This window comes from Stegodyphus dumicola, chromosome 7 (genome assembly GCF_044657685.1).
Source record: "Stegodyphus dumicola isolate Sdum_Otavi_A_Nest chromosome 7, ASM4465768v1".
NCBI classification, from domain to species: domain Eukaryota; kingdom Metazoa; phylum Arthropoda; class Arachnida; order Araneae; family Eresidae; genus Stegodyphus; species Stegodyphus dumicola.
In genome coordinates, this window is record NC_140774.1 from 84,270,254 (window position 1) to 84,285,082 (window position 14,829).

Sequence of the window (14,829 nt, forward strand, 5' to 3'; positions counted from 1 at the left end):
TTTGTTTGGCTTGAAAATAAAATCTCATTTTAATACGGTCCATTGCTTGTTGTTATTAATTCACATCACACTGCCATATTTAAAATGTTTAATCAGTTAGTATGCATATTTAATTTTGTTTTGCATCAATATATAGTACATCACTATGTTTATCCACACAATAGCATATACCTTAATTATTAATATATTTTACATCAGAAACATATAAATATTTGCATAACTGAATCTTTCTCTATAAAGTAAATTCACTTTAGTTTGGAGTCGTTTTGAAATGGCACCACTATGCAGTACAAACATCCTGAAACTTCTGAGCTTTGGTTTAAAAAACCCTCTAGTTTTTCTTATTATAATATATACAATATGGCAGCTATGACATAACTATTAACTAAACGTGATAAGAGATTTATTATTAGAAAATTTGTGAAAAACCCACGTTTGAGGTGCTGTAAAAGTTTCTGCAGAATTTAATGCAAAGTTTTCTGCTTCAATTTCACCTGAAACTGTTCGATGTTTTCTCAGAGAAGCTGGATTACATGGGTGTTCTGTAAAAAAATTTTTGTTAGAGAAAGAAACAGAAAGCTTAGGCTTTCATTCGCAAAATCAATGATAAATACACCCGAAAAGTACTGGAATAATGTCCTGTTTGCTGATGAAATTGGTGCATCAGGACTAGGTAATTTGGTATTTATTGATGGCTTAATGAATCATTCTCTTTATTTAAATATTCTAAGAGACAATTTAAAATTATCAGCCCAAAATTTGGGTATTGGAAACAACTTTATTTTTAATCATGATAACTATCCTAAGCATACGGCTCTTAACGTTCGCCTGTGGTGTCTATAATTGTCCACAGGTTTTGAAAATATCACCTCAGTTGCCAGATTTAAACCCCATAGAACACACGTGGAAAGAACTGGAGGTTAAAGTACGAAAACACGACATCAAAAGGAAAAGTGAACTCAAAACAATCATGATGGAAGAATGGATGAACATTGATACAAAAATTACCAAAGAAAAAACTAGTGAAATCTATTCCCAGATGTTTAAAAGTATTTGTGGATGCTAAAGGATATCCTACTAAATATTAATTTAACGAAAAATGAAAATATTTACTAATATGTCAGGATTTTTTTGAAGTGTACAAAGACTTTTGTGAGATAAAATGTTTGTTATGTTTTGATTATTAATTTCTTAAAAATAAAGTTTCGCTATATTTTAAAAATATTTTATGTAATTTTGTTACAAATAGATTATAGATCTTATTATTAAAATCTCATTCAGAAAGTTTACTTTTAATTAATGGATAGAGCCCTATTTCAATGAAAATCGTTTGTGTACGAACACTTTTGGGAGGCACTGTATGTCATCTTGCATGAGTTGTAACAGTGTGAGTAAACACTGTTTAAAAACAAATATGTAGCTAATGATAGCTAATAAAAGGAAATGCTAAGAAATGAAATTACTTTAATAAATACATAAAAATGAAGGTTCTGCATATGTTTATCTGTTTATTATTTTACTTTTGTGAGATAAAATGTTTGTTATTTGATTATTAGTTTCTTAAAAATAAAGTTTCACTATATTTTAAAAATATTTCATGTAATTTTGTTACGAATAGATTATAGATATTATTATTAACATCTCATTCAGAAAGTTTACTTTTAATTAATGAATAGAACCCTATTTCAATGAAAATCATAAGTACTTAATAAACGCTTTTTGGAGCCACTGCATGTCATCTTCCATGAGTTGTAACAGTGCATTTCTCTCTAGAAACAGCAAAGTAGTTGCAAGAGTCAAATAATATCCTGTTCGCTTTCTTTCCATGGTCCTCATTACTATAGGTTTTACTAATAAGATACTGTAGGCATTACAGATGCATATGTAATTTTCTTCTTGTTTTATCGTGTTAAAATTTATCATTATATGTTTTTATCAAAAATACAAATCTTCAGATTTAAGATAAGTAGATTAAATTCCCATCCCCTTAACCTATATCCAAAGTGTCATGTAAATTCTTCCTTTTTACCATCATATATCTCTATGATATAAATAAACTGTTTGTTTTGTTATATGAGGTGCAATTAAATTTTTGATGACTTCTTTTTTAGGGAGCTGTAGATGAAGATGAAAATTTCCTTGCATGTATTGTTTATATTTTACGAGAAATATTTTCATATTTTCCTAAATGGTACTATGTAAATCCACAGGAAAGAATACTTATAGGTAAATCGTATTGAATATCTATGCATGTCCCAAGAATTGCTTTGGGTAAACTTTGAAAATATATATAGCCAAAGCTATGTATAATGTCATATTAATATAATAAGTATAATAATTATGTATTTAAAATTCTAATGCTGCATAGAAGGGTAATAAATATTACATGATGCAATGTAACATTTACAATGTACTGTTTTCTTTCTTATATGCAAGAGATTCTGGTAATTTAACCTACTCCTCAAGAAACAGTAGAATAAAAAAAAAAAAAAAAAAAAAAAAGTTTTATTATATAGCATCATGTACACTTTCGATTGAATCTTTGCTGTTAATCATATGTAAAGGCTTTTACTTGTTCAGAGTTGTCACTGAAAGATAAAAACCATATGTTTTGAGCTGCTGCATTTTATTATATTATGCTTGTTCTCATATGGTGTGTGTTTTGTAACTTATAAATTGTTTTCTGCCTGTAACTTTAATCCTTTTGCCTTAGTTGGAATAAAGTGAAAATGTTGAATCAACAAAGGAACTAGACTTTTTTTTTTTTTAATTTTAATATTGACTGTTTTTTATATCAGTCTATTTTATGTTTGCTCTCATAAAAAAATGGAAAGTGAATTTATTGTTGTAAAGTTTTCTATATTAAACCCCTAAACGGCACAGGTTTTTGGATTTGTCATGAAACCCTGTATTTATGCAGCATTTATTAGATAATTTATATAATTACTTAGTTTAGCCTCTATTTTCATAAATTTATATTCATTAAGATTACATTTACATTATTAAAGAAAGTAAGAAAACAAAATATCTTAAGTTATAAGCTAATATGCATCAAGTGACAAAAAATCTCATGATTGGATAAAGCCAGTCTTGCCACTCAAAGGGTTAATGTACTTCCCACTGCATTATAATGTTTGAATTTTCTTTGCATGTATATACTTCCTGTTTTTATCGATTTTGAATTTATTTCTCCCTTAGGCCAGAAGTGCTTAAATTTACTTCATAGCCTGTTTTCTGTTGAAAAGTGCAGAGTGCAGACAGTGTAAGAATCAAACATTGTATTAAAATTTCATACTTTGTGTTTCTTAATAAATTTTTTTATTATATTCATTTTGCTTTTTTTTTTTAGTCCAAAGGGATTTGAATCCCGAAGGACTATTAGTTTCGTTTTGGCATTTTGCGTCGGACTCATAAATATCGGTTCACTTTTCAAACTGTTGCCACAAAATGTTAGAGTCCTGCATTATATTTGAAGAAATTAAATAATGAAAAATCTGCATAAATGTATGTATATTTCTCGTATTGTGATAAAACAACGGTACATAGAGTCATCGAATTTTGAATAACGTAATCCTCCAACGAATATGAGCATGTGGAAGACCAAATTTGAAATTTGAACTTTGTTTTATGATCGATTTCCTATTTTTTAAAACTTTGACGAATTTTTGATTAACAAACTCAAGGATTTCAAAGCGAGCAATGGCAACGTTGTGCAGAAAAAGCATTTTTATCTCCAGCGCGTGAGTCTCTGTATCGGAAATTCTAAAGATATGCTCGTTTTAAAACTATTTTGCGATATTGCTGTTGCACTGGATCTTATGGTTTAAGTGCGAGGAACATGATATTTAATAAAGAAAGGTAACACACAAAATGTTAAAAAACGCCCCTTTGGACGTAATTTAAAATCTGAAACATTTCAGATTTTGTTTATTTATTTATTTTTTTTAAGAATCTGTAATGTTGATTAATTTTTTTAATACTGCAATTTGCTTGTTAAATACTTTTAGTCAAATTCTTAAAATTTGGTTTGTTGAAGTCTTACTGAGTTTAACTCCTTATTTATTGGATATAAATGTGTTATTTTGTATTGCTTCTGGACTGCTTTACTTTAATTATATTTTCTATATTATTATTTTTTTTGGTTATTCTGTAGCATTTTCATAACGATTGTATATTCCTGATATTATTTTTAATGCGAGTTTTGATGTGTTGATATATAAGGGCATGTGGTCATTGCATGAATCAATATAATAATTACTGTGTTAAGATGAAAGATGTATAATTTTGATGTGAATTATGACATTTGCATTCATATTTTGTATATCTCATATTAAATAATGGCACTGCAATGGTTGTAATATTAACAACTATTCAAGATGTTTCTTCCCATCCTTTTCTATGAATAATCTACTGTATGTGTGTACGTATACATATTAAATTTCATAAATTTTAATATGACTTCCATTAAGTTTTAACTTTTTTAGTTTTTAAAAGTATTAAAGGGATGTTAAAAACTGAAAGTGTATTGTATTTTATAGTGATAAAGCTCAAGAGTTATGCATTTTTACTCTCCTGCATTTTGAAGCTGGCCAGACATTGCTTAGAATTGCTTGTACTGGAGAAGAAGTCATCCAGCAAACGATACTAAAGCAAAATAGGTAATGAGATTGTTAACAAATTATATGATTCAAAATTATTGCTGTTTGTATGTAATACTTTAGTCTTAAATAAGTTTTCTAGCAGTTTTTTTTTTTTAGAATTTCCTATAAAATGTGCGTCATAAGTATATGTTTAATATTTCATGTAATTTTTTATCTTAAAATAAGTGTTTTAAAGAAATTTTTATATTTCTTAATTATTTTGTTTCAGTATATACATATTTATTACTTTGCAGCATTTTACAGAGCATCACAGTTTTAAATATGTTCTCTCTCTCTCTCTCTTTTTTTTTTTTTTTTATTTGGGACAGCTGTACATTTGGAATGCATTTTAAGAGCAAATCCAACTTGATAAAATAATCTAGATTCTCTTGTGTATTTGGGATACTTAATATTTCATCACTGAGTATAAAATCTGTATGTAACCATTTTAATTATGGGAATAAGATTTATGCAAATTTTATTTAATTTCTCTTCATTCAAACTAGAATATAATTCTTTAGTATTTTGTTACTAAAGAGTTACTTATTAAGGAGCTTACTAAAGAGGTAAATTTTTTAGCCGTAGGGTCAGCTGTCCTCTTCTGTAGTCCAAATGTCTGTAGTTTTAAAGTTCAAAATGGACTAATAAAATTTAAAGATGTATCCTTTTACAGGTAAAGTCTTAAGCTTCATTCACACAGGTCCATTAGAGCAAAAAGTGGAAACGTGGGGAAAAATGCTTTACACATACGTCATTTCCAGGGTTCGTAGCGGTCCTTATAAGTGCTTATAAGTCCTTATATTTGAAAATAAAATATAAAGGCCCTTATAGATGCTTACCTTTTCTTTAAAGCCCTTAGTTTTTTGTTTTGAGTGCTTATTTTTTGCTTTTAGTGCTTTTTTTAATGAACGCGCATCCCCCCCCCCCACGGTACCAAAGCCGAAACTAAATAAACAACTTTTCTTCCTTATATGGAACGTCAGATGGTGAATCATACTCTCGGAAATAGCTTTTCCCCCTTTGTCTGCATTAACGTAACCTATGTTGTGCGCCAGAGTACAGACAGGTGCATGTCGTTCTATTGGTCAAAGAATTGCGAAAACGGTAGAAAATTCTGGTACATTCGGTATTCTTTTCCTCCCACCCAAATGCTACACACGTTTGAATTTCTATCAAGATTTTAATAATTTGCATTCTTGTTCCGCGTGGTCAGTTCATATTCGTGTTTATTATGATCGTTATGCTTATATTATGAGCATATGTATTAATATTTATAATAATATAGTTGCAATAACTTCTGAAGTATAGATAAACTTCCAAAAATGGGTGTGTTTTTACACAGATTAGCTTTCTAAGGAATAATATTCGGAATGGCTTAAATAAAGGGAAAGTAATCGAATAGTCAAAATAATTTCATTTTTTTGGGCCAATACATTATACAATACGAAAGTTGGGAGGTTTTCCTCTTTCTCTGCAAAATCTCGAGTATTGAAACTGTTACAGTTCGCTGCAAAACAAGCAACGGACCTCTCTCTCTCTCTTTTTTTTTTGTCACTTTCCAATCTGGATTGAATAGGACTAAAAGTTTTGCGGTCTACCAACCCAAGCAAAGAATGATTATATTCCGTAAATTTAACGCAGTCTGTTGAAAATTAGAATTAAAAACACCCCAGATTGGTAAGTCTCTTTCTTTTCCTGTATTTAGTTCTTTATTCTTCCAATACCGGCAGCTGTTGAATGCGATTATGTAATATCATGTAGGGAAGAATTACGGCGCACGTATTGTGCAATAATGTTTGCGATATTTTGCAGAGATAATTAATTTTGATGTTCAGTCTGAGATTTGTTTATGAACACTTAAAAGAGTTTTACTGTGCTTGCAAAGCAGAATATTTTTTTGTTCCATTGGTTTATTTTTATATGATGCACGTATCGAAATGTCAAAAGCATTTATTTAGCGGAAAATCTAAAGAATGGCTACAGTCTCTCCCCCCCCCCCGCTCCTCTTTTTCAAGTTATGCTCGATTGTCCGAATATTCGCCAATTTTCAAGTATGCGGGTAGTTAGCGTTTACTGTTAAAGGATTACTGCATGAAGTAAATTTCTGTCTTCTGATTTCAGAAATGTTCTTTTTTACTTAAATTACTTTGCTTGCAATATCTGTTAAGGAAAAACTGTTATACGATGAAAATTTAGAAAATGTTCAGAATTTAGATTTAAATTAGTTAAATATCAATATGAGTGAAAAAATAAATTGTATTTATTATTAAATTCTAAGCGAATAGAATAAATATGCCTTATTATTATTTATTTCCTCTATTTTGAACTGAAATTTCATCATTAAATCTTGTAATATAGTTTAGTTCTGCATAGTTTTTTTTTTTCTCTCATTGTAAACTAGTTCTGTAAATTGAACTGTTATTTAAAATTTAAAAAAAAAGTATTTATTTTCCATGGTTGAGGTAATGCTTATGCTCTTTTAATAAATATTGCATTTGTCATATTTTAAATTACGAGTCTAATTTTTAAGGTTATGCAGTTGTGTATAATGTAATTAGACAGGTGCTTATTTTTTTTTTTTCTTAAAATGTGCTTGAAAAGTGCTTATAGGTGCTTATTTTTTTAACTAAAATGTGGCTATAAAATGTGGTCTGATTTCACACTAGGGCAGAAACTTTCACTTTAAAAGTTGTAATATATGCATACTAGATGGCTCTGCATATCGGAAACTTGGGAGGAAAGCATGAATTTTTGCGTGGTATTTTGGCTTTTTGTAGCTATGTTTTTAAATTAAAGTGGATCCAATTTCTGCTAGATTAAAACTTATTTTACTTCTTGCTTTATGTAAGGGAAGAAAAAAGTAGTGGTTTATGCTAAATATGTGAGAGATGACTGCAGCAAGGAGATGAAAATAATTTAAATGAAGAAATGCACTTGAAAGAAATCAAAATTCATTTTAATTACTTTCTCTTGACGCCTCATCAATTTGATAAATTTCTAGCTGTCTTTGAACCATCTATCCCAAAGCAAAACACTAATTTTAATCAGAATTCGCAGAAAAGAAACAATTGGAAGATAAGAATAGGATATCCCAGAAAAGGATTGTTATGTATATCTAATTTACTTTATGAATTTTGTTGAATGACAATTAAAAATTCATAATTGCATATTTCAATTTTAGAGAGGGAATTTTTCATGGGACAGAACACCCTAAAATTTTTTGCATCCTGTATGAACTTTCCTTAATATAATTGCTTTAATTAATGTAATAAAAATTATATTTTGTTTAAATCTATGTAGTATTACTAAATATGACATTTAAAAAAAGGGAGCAGTTATTTAAAAAATTAATAAACAATAGAAACTTTAAAAAGGGTTTAAAACATAGTTTCTGCTTTAGACACATATTTTTTTACCTTAACTGTAATTACTTCAATTAGTCATTCATACACTCATGAAGAGCCATTGTCTAAAGTTTTATTTTAGAAAATGTTTTTTCAAAAATTGTCTAAACTTTTGTCTAGAACTTGGTGAAGTAACTGTATTTTATATAATATTTCTTTTTCTGTTAAAATTTGGATTCCACAATTAGTAAATTTGCTAATCTCATGCAAGTCAGTTTCATTAAATTAATGAAAAATTATCAGCAAGATTAAACCTTTAAGTTCTTATATAAGTTGTGTGAAAAGTGGTCATGCATGTTTATGAAAACATACATGAAGCCGTTAAAATGTCTAGAAGTATACCTTAAAATTAACTCCATACTGACAAGCTTCCTTTCTGTATAAATATTATTATTATTATTATTTTAAACAAACGGTTTACTTGTCACCATTCGTTTATAATTACAAATTCACTATTTTTTAACTAAAATTTAAATAATTTTTAAATAAAAAACAGCAGCTTTATACTAATACCAGTATTACTTTTGCTAATTTGGCATCAGTCGGTACAGAATCGGATCAGAATGGTCAGATCATCTTATGAATTGTGCCATATCAACTATCATAAAATTATCAACTATTTATCATTATGGTTGATAATTAAGATTTGTTACTCTTAACAAGCATGAGAAGTTCTTAAATAATTTATTATAATATTCCGTTAACTTGTTCATTTTAATTATCATTTGAAATTTTTATATTTTCCTCTAACTTTTCCAAGATTTTCCCGAAGAAGAATGTCAAAAGAAAAATAATGCACATAATTCTACCTCAAAAGTGATAATTACATTTATTGTCAATGAAAAATACATTCAAAATTCTTGTGGGAAAAAAAAAAAGTCATGGTAGTTAAAAAAATTTGGTATATTCACTCCATCAGAGCTGGGAAAAGAGAGGTCTGAACACGCAATATAAGTTTCTAGTATAGTCTGAATTTTCTACTCAGTGTGTTACCGCTACGCTCAGATGTTTTGCATGCTTTTCATACATTTGAATCTACAATCTTTGACTCTTGAAGCCAGCATCTTGCCATTAGGAGGCAGGAGTAACTTTACATGGATGTAGATTTTAAGTAAAATTCAAAATCTGGGATTTTGAAATCCATCACTATTTTTTGTAACAATCTATTGCTTTAGATTATTGTGTAAAAATTATCAACTATGTATCATTAGGGTTGATAATTAACGTTTGTTACTCTTAACAAGTGTGAGAAGTTGAAGACATGATCAAAAAGTACATATGATCATGTCAAAAACTAATAAAAACTATACATATATATTATGATGAAATAAAAAATAGATCATCACAAAATCTGGCATTGTTCAAAATCCCAGATCTAGAGATTTTTCTTGAAAATTTCAGATGTAAGGGGGGTTATCAACCCCCTTTAAAATTCATGTGATATGATAATTACTTTTTGTCTTTTTTTTAAGGGACACAATATTGTTTATCTCATTCATAATCATATATTCTATAATTTCTTACTGGTTTACAAGATTTGCGAATAGTCTTGCATTAAAATTTACTGCAATTACGGTGATTGTAAAAATCATAGACAATACAAAGTCTTTAATCCGGACTCGTCGGGACTTTGGCGATACTGGATTAGGGTTTTTTTCCGGATTATAGATCATCAATTTAAATCTGGTAAGATAGCATGCAGAAACTATAAAATTAAAAATATGATACCGTAATTTATGAAATAAAGAGCAATTATGATCTAGAGGGTATCAAAATTTTACCCCCCTCCCAAAAAAAATATTTATTTGTTTACTTTCTTAAACATTTCTTTCAACGCGCATGTCTAAAGCATACATTACGCATAGTTGAAATTAGAAAATTGCAACCAGAAAACTATTTATGCATTCGTGATATTTATAATGACAAGGAATTTTATTTAAATCATATCAAAGACGGAGTACATCAAGATGAAATACTACATTTAGTAAGGAATTATAAGCTGAATAAAATAAAAACATCTGCCCTGAAAACAAGGATAGTACTGACAGATCAACTTCCAGTTAATTGCACGCCACGACATCCCTCCCCCGCCTTTATCCATTTTTTGCAGCAATTCCACTTTTTGTTTGATGGACATCGAAACATGCTTTCGCTTTGTAGATCCTCCAGAATCGGAAATTCTTTTTGACAAAATCGAAAGTTCAAGTTTACTTTTATAAAATTGCTCTAACAGTCTTCAAAAAATAATAAGCTGGTTCCAATTCGAAGATTAAGGAACAACGCAATCTGCAACATTAACTGAATTAGATAATTTTAGCTTAGCTTATACCATCCGTTATGAATTAAATGCACATGCGTAAGCGTATTATGCACATGTGCAGAAAGTTTGTAGCTTTGAGGTCTGGATTATAGATCATTCCAGATTATGGATGTCCGGATTAAAGATTTTGTATTGTATTGGTTTTACTATCTTACAATGTGTGCATATTCTTAGCATCTCTCCATTTATTAGGAAACATTTTTTGAAGAGGAATTATCCTGAATCTCATAAAAAATTATTCCAGATTTTTTCATGTTTTTTGTCATATTTTTTGAAGTAATGTTTAAATTATTAGGAATATAATAATAATAATCACGAAATTATTTATAAAATATGTATTATTAAAAAATTTTAATAATATACAAAATTTAATAATTTAGATAACATTTCATTGGTTTTAATTGTAAATTCTATACATTTTTTAAATTTATAAATGTAACAAATTCTATTATTATATCTCTGTTTTAATATCTCTAAATTAGGGATATAATTTTTTTTATATTCTTCTAAATCAATTTCTTTATCTTTAAATCCTATTTTCTTATCTATTCTTAATCAATTTCACTATTAGAAAGTCGGCTAGCTTTTGTACTACTTTCGTTTTCAACAGTTAAAAAAAAATTTAAATTCATTTATTAGGATAAAAAAGATATATATAAAATTAGAAATGTTTTCCTAAAAATTCAGGGGTACACTTTCATTTATTAGGAAAAATTTTTTGAAAATGAATGTCTTCCATTCCTAAAATTAGAAATTTTAATAAATGGGCAAAAATTCTAGTAGAATTGAGGCTATACTGTGCAAATTGGATGACATAACCATATTTATCTTATTTTAGTTGCAGGAATATTGCTATATGTAGTTAAGATTTTTTAACACATTAATTTTTTTAATTTCTGTAATAATATAAAAAATATAGTTTTTCTGTGTTGATCTAACTCTTAATTTATAATGAAAGCTTATTCTTAAATTATTTAAAGATTTATAATCTTCATGATGTGGTAAACCAAAAGGAAACATGGGTCAAATTGCATCAAATTTTAAATAATCTACCATACAAAATGTATTTTTTATTGCTCATAATTTTTTGAAAAGCTTCAAAGCCTTTCTTTTTTATTAAAATCCATTGTATATTTCTGAACAGGTTTTGGTGCTCCATTCACCATAAGCCCACATTCTATCATATCTAATTATCAAATATCAGGCTATTCGTATTATAATTATCAGTTTAAATATTGAGGAATAACAAATAATCTTCAGACTTTGTGAGATGATATGAGTATAAAGTATGTGCCACTGCTATCATTTTCAATTTTATTGTTTCCATAAATTTCATTTTGATTCCAGTAGATATTTATAGCTTTACTAGATAATAGTAAAACATTTGATAAAGTATGTACATCATTTAAAAAATTAATACACAATGAAAATGGAGATGATTCCTCAATTTGTGTTTTATAATCAGGTTTTGCAACATCTGTATACATCATATTTTTTTTTTTTTTTCTTTTTCTAATTCTATCTTTAAATACTTTCTGATATTGTTTTTAAGGAGTCTATGTTGTAACTGCTTGACTGTTTTTTGTCATTTTCTACCTTTTATCGAATCCTTCATTATTGTTTTCATTCTCTACAACTTTTAATTTATTAACTGTTGTGATGCTTCTTTGGCGAAATAAAGCAAAATCCAATGACGGAACACAGCAAAAAACTTTATTTAGCACTCAAAAAAAAAAAAAAAAAAAAAAAAAAAAAAAAAAAAAGGCGACATACAAACAAGAAAAGAAAACATATTCTATCATTTAAAAAAAAATTACATTCTTCGTGCGAGAGTCGCACGAGGCACTCGAGTCTGGTTTCAAATATTGCCATTCACAAATACCTTAATGTTCATCTATTTAAATTATTTAAACTACAAGATTTTAATATTATTTAAATCTGTTACAACCTCTCCCCCAACGGAGAAACTTTTGCCGAAGGGAAAAGTTCTGTAAATTTCGAAAGTTTATAAGCTCGGCTTGCTCAATTGCTTAAAGAGAAAAGATAACTTCTCTCATAAGTTTCCAAAATTTTCAGGCTGAAAATTTTAAGTTTTAAACAAATATTTTTACACCACATTTAAATAGGAAGAAAAAAAATGGAGAACGTTCAAATACATCAGTTGAGTATACATTAAATAAATAAATAAATCCTGAACGTGGTTACATACACTAAGAGTTATTACATTACTTAATTCTACTCAGAACATCTACGTTGTTGTGCAAAGATCCTTTGCGATGAATGACCTTAAAATTATACGGTTGTAATGAAAGTGCCCAGCGTATCAATCTAGATTTACGTTTGGCATTGGATTGTAGCCATACCAAAGGATTATGATCAGTTTGAATCAAGAATTCTTGCTGACCATCCAGATAAAAATGCAGTTTCTTGATAGCGTAGATGATAGCAGCGCACTCCTTTTCAGTAGTACAATAATTCTTTTCAAACTTAGTAAATTTTTTGCTTATATACAAGATAGGATGTTCACGTTGTTCATCATCTAATTGGCATAGTACTATACCCATGCCATTGTCTGAGGCATCGGTTTGTATAATAAACCTTTTGCCAAAGTCGGGAGCATACAGAATTGGTTTCTTGCATAGCAACTCTTTTAAATTTTTAAAAGCTTTGTCACATATTTCAGACCATTGTATATTTCCTTTTTTTGTTACCCCCTTCAAAGTGTCCGTGAGGGGTGAAGCAATTTCCGAAAATCTCGGTATGTACTGGCGATAATACCCTACGAGTCCTAAGAAAGCACGTACTTCTGTTTTAGTTTTAGGTGTAGGATACTCCTTTACAGCCAGGATCTTTACTTCATCTGGGGTTCGTTGTCCTTGTCCCACAACATGGCCTAGGTATCTCACTTGATCTTGTGCAAATTTACATTTTGATGGTTTTAGTTGTAAATTTGCTTTCTGTATTCTCTCTAGAACAGAAGTTAAGTTTTTAAGGTGCTCTTCCCAGTTTTCTGAGTAAATGGCAATGTCATCCAGGTATGGTACAGCGAAACCTTCGCATCCAGCCAGGACTTTAGTCATAACTTTGCTAAAAGAATATGGGGCATTTTTTAATCCAAAGTGTAAACGTAGAGGCCTGAAACTTCCAAAACTAGTTACGAATGTTGCATATCTTTGGGCTCTTTCTGTTAACGGAATTTTCCAGTAGCCTCTAGATAAATCTAATAGGGTAATATATTTTGCTTTTGCTACAGTTTCGATACTTTCTTCAATATTAGGCAAAGGATAGTATTCAGTTTTAGTAACAGCATTGAGTTTACGATAATCAATACAAGGCCGAGGATCCTTTGATGAAGATTCTATCAAAATCATGGGAGATGTATAGTCCGATTCTCCCGGCTCTATAATTTTAAGATCGAGCATTTTCTGTATTTCCCTTTTGAGAATTTCAGTCTGTCGGGATGACAGTCTGTATGGCTTTATTTGTATTGGTTCGTTATTTAATAGCTCAATATAGTGACAAACTAAGTTTGTTAGTCCAGGATTATTTGAAAAACAACCAGAATATTTCCATAAAATCTTTCGTAAATCTTCTATTTGCTCGGATTTCAACCTTTTCTCGAGTTCATTCTCCTCTATGATGTCCGAAAACTTTAATATACTTGGATTGGAAGGTAAACGAGGAATGTCCATTTCTAAGTCTCCTTCCACTTCAGTTATCATATTAATCATTTCTGGTCTTTTGTAATATGGTTTAAGCATGTTAATGTGATATACTTGATTTGGCTCATTTTGTTCCTCGAAACTTACAATATAATTGGTTTCTGAAATTTTCTGCTCTATTTTTCCAGGTCCTTTCCACTGTACTTCTAGTTTATTTTGACGATTCGTTGATAAAACAAGAACTAAATCTCCTCTAGCAAATTCTCTTTTCACTGTGTTTCGATCGTACCATGTTTTCCTCCGTTGTTGAGCTTCTTTCATGTTTTCCACGGCAAGTTCTTCGCATTTCTTCATTCGATTAATAAGTTCGAAAGCGTAACTGACAACATTATTACTTTCTTCAATCGGTTCTAGCCACTGCTCATAAAGTAAAGTGACTGGCGTTCATAGGTTTTTGCCATGAACTAATTCTGCTGGTGTAAAACCAGTGCTTTCGTGTGTGACTGTTCTGAGAGCAAAAATTCTGAGACTGTTCTGAGAGATGGTAGATAATTCTTCCAATTCGAAGTCGCTCCTATACATACGACTCTTAACACCCTTTTTAGCGTTCTATGGAATCGCTCAACGGGATTACTCTGCGGATGATACACAGAGCTTCTTACATGTTTAATGCCGAAACGCTCCAAAAATTCCTCAGTCAAAGCACTGACGAAAGAGGTCCCCTGATCTGTTTTGGATCACTTTTGGGAAACCCATACGACTGAAAATCTGTAAGAAAGCATCAATCACAGATGGCGAAGAAA

At 29.4% G+C, this 14,829-nt stretch overlaps 1 protein-coding gene across 4 annotated transcripts in view; it reads left to right on the forward strand.

Annotated features, from left to right (window-relative positions):
• Nucleotides 1-14,829, forward strand: part of Nup188 (nuclear pore complex protein Nup188) — a 281,814-nt gene that overhangs the window by 130,145 nt on the left and 136,840 nt on the right. For all 4 annotated transcript variants that reach the window (XR_015042153.1, XM_085820546.1, XM_085820547.1 and 1 more), the window contains exons 25-27: nt 2,112-2,226; nt 3,199-3,262; nt 4,539-4,658. Coding sequence is in view for 3 of the 4 variants with exons in the window: in XM_085820546.1 (XP_085676672.1) it covers nt 2,112-2,226; nt 3,199-3,262; nt 4,539-4,658 (299 nt within the window). In the remaining variant the exon portion in view is untranslated. The remainder of the gene's footprint in view (nt 1-2,111; nt 2,227-3,198; nt 3,263-4,538; nt 4,659-14,829) is intronic.